This window comes from Propithecus coquereli, unplaced genomic scaffold (genome assembly GCF_000956105.1).
Source record: "Propithecus coquereli isolate 6110/MARCELLA unplaced genomic scaffold, Pcoq_1.0 Scaffold15, whole genome shotgun sequence".
Lineage (NCBI taxonomy): Eukaryota > Metazoa > Chordata > Mammalia > Primates > Indriidae > Propithecus > Propithecus coquereli.
Genome location: NW_012139413.1, coordinates 982795 through 985093, shown reverse-complemented (window position 1 = coordinate 985093; position 2299 = coordinate 982795). Strand labels below are relative to the sequence as shown.

General features: G+C 31.1%; 1 protein-coding gene across 1 annotated transcript in view; it reads left to right on the top strand.

Annotated features, from left to right (window-relative positions):
* Positions 1-2299, top strand: part of SERPINI2 (serpin peptidase inhibitor, clade I (pancpin), member 2) — a 29081-nt gene continuing 26782 nt past the window's right edge. The window contains exon 1 of the mRNA XM_012640195.1: positions 1-251. Coding sequence (XP_012495649.1) covers positions 5-251 — 247 coding nt within the window. The 5' untranslated portion in view covers positions 1-4. The remainder of the gene's footprint in view (positions 252-2299) is intronic.

The following is a 2299-nucleotide window of genomic DNA, read 5'->3' as shown; positions in this document are numbered from 1 at the left end:
CAAAATGGATAAGATCTTTCTGTGGAGTCTCCTATTGATTGTTTTTGGACATCAAGCCTCAAGACTCATGGCTCAAAAAAATACAGAATTTGCAGTGGATCTTTATCAAGCAGTTTCCTTATCTCATAAGAACAACATCATATTTTCCCCACTTGGAACAACTTTGGTTCTTGGAATGGTACAATTGGGAGCAAAAGGAAAAGCACAACAACAGATAAGACAAACTTTGAAACTACAGGAAACCTCAACTGGTGAGAGTCTTACACATGCTTATTTATATTGGATAAGATACGGCCAAATTTATTTTAACGTATTAGGGAAAAACTCAGGGTCATAGAACTTTAATGAGTGAAAAAGTACAAAATTATATTAAAGTGGAGAATTTTGAATGTAAGTAATTTTATTCATTTATAATTGTTTCCTAATGAAATGTTATAAAAATAATTTATTAAGAAATTGACATCACTACAAATACAAAAAATTATTTATATGTCTGTGTGTTTTCTTTTGGTCTGTTTGTTTTAGCCAGTTTTAATTAATTGAGATTGTATCAGGTGTTCATGCATGCGTGTATTTACATATACACATATGCTATATATGCTATACATATATACACATACATACATATTCTTCCACTGTCACTTGCTATGTTGTGGTCATTTTCCAAGATCATGCAACTGATTCAAAGTACAGTTTTTAATTATATTTTACTGCCTCTTGTGAAAATACCATTACTTACTTATCCTTTCTTCAATAAATTTCCAACACTTCTTTCATGAAAGTAATGCACTCTCGTTCACAGTGAGACCAAGAGAAAGCATTAATTTATGAGTTTTAAGAGCTTATTTGTTAATAGTTTTAAAAGAAAATTTTAGAAAAAAATTTAAATAATATACCAGAGGGCTTTGTGCTTGTAGTAGGTGGTTGCTCTGGAGTCTTCCAAATGTCTATTTGAGATACTGTGCATCTCACACCCTGGGCTACTGTGCTTTTGTGCTGGCATTTCATTTGAAAAAGTTGCTGCCCATCTCGCTGGCTATCTCATGCTCTCAATTTCTTCAGTGGTTTTAATTTTGGACTTTCATATTAGTCAGATAATGTATCCTAAACATCATAGGAACAATCTGGATTTTTTTATTTGGAAATTTTGTCACTGTAAATATAACTAATTTCCATATGTTTTCCCTAGCATGTAGTAGCTAGATTTAGAAATCTGTTTTTCTGAAAATACTATTTTTAAGATTTTATTTGCTTCATTATAAATAAAGACACTTTTATACAGAAAAGAATTTGGTGATAATGAAGTTAATTGCAAGAGTTTTCCTTTGCCAATAATGTATAATGAAGCCACTGTATTCCAGATTTAGTCTCTATTAACTTCAGTAAATCCCACTATACCACTCCCAGAAACATTTAAATCGCACGATACTGCTTTGAAAAGTAATAGAACATTTATGAAGAAATGTAAATTAGAGCCCCTGAAAACTAAATTACTTTAAATAGATGCATCTTATAGAAAAACAGACACAGAACTTTTAACAACTCTAATTGTGAACATTATAATAATAGTAATAGTAATGATGACACTATCAAACACATATATGTAGTGTATCAGATACTGTTTTACGTGCTTTGTGCTTGCTATATATTATCTAGTTAAATATTTATAATTATTCTGTGAGGTAAACATACCCCTGAGAAAGCTGAGGCAGTGAAAAATTAATTAATTTGCCCAGGACTAATTCCAAAAATGATTTAATGAGGGTTAAAAATATAAGAGCAATAATAAAAATTTTTATATTTTCCTTGGAAGAGTATATATAGACAATTAAAACTTAACATTTTAATACATATAACAAAGTCTACCAAACCAGTTTCCCAAGCTAGTTGTTAAAGGACAGAGAGAACCACAGATGGAGGATAACAGTGCTAGGGGAAAAGAAAGATAGTCAAAAAGGGAGAAAATATGAAAAATAAAATCTAGAAAATAAAAAAAGGGAAAACGAAGAAATAAAGGCAAAGAAGAGACAGAGTTAAGAAGGGGAACAGAGTGAACAAGTGATTGAAAGGCAAAGAGATGAAAAAAAGGCCCAGCGAGTCTGCAGGAAGAAGAATATAAGAGCGTTAGGGTGGAATAAAGGTGGAACAGAAGGTGGTACCTGGCAGAGCCAGAGTGGAACCAGAGTCACAAGGAAAAATCAGGAATACTAATCCTGTATTTATTTAAAATTTTTATATTTTGTTCATCATGGATTTTTTGCATTTGTTTTGTGTTCTTTTGTTTTGTTTTTTTTTTTTT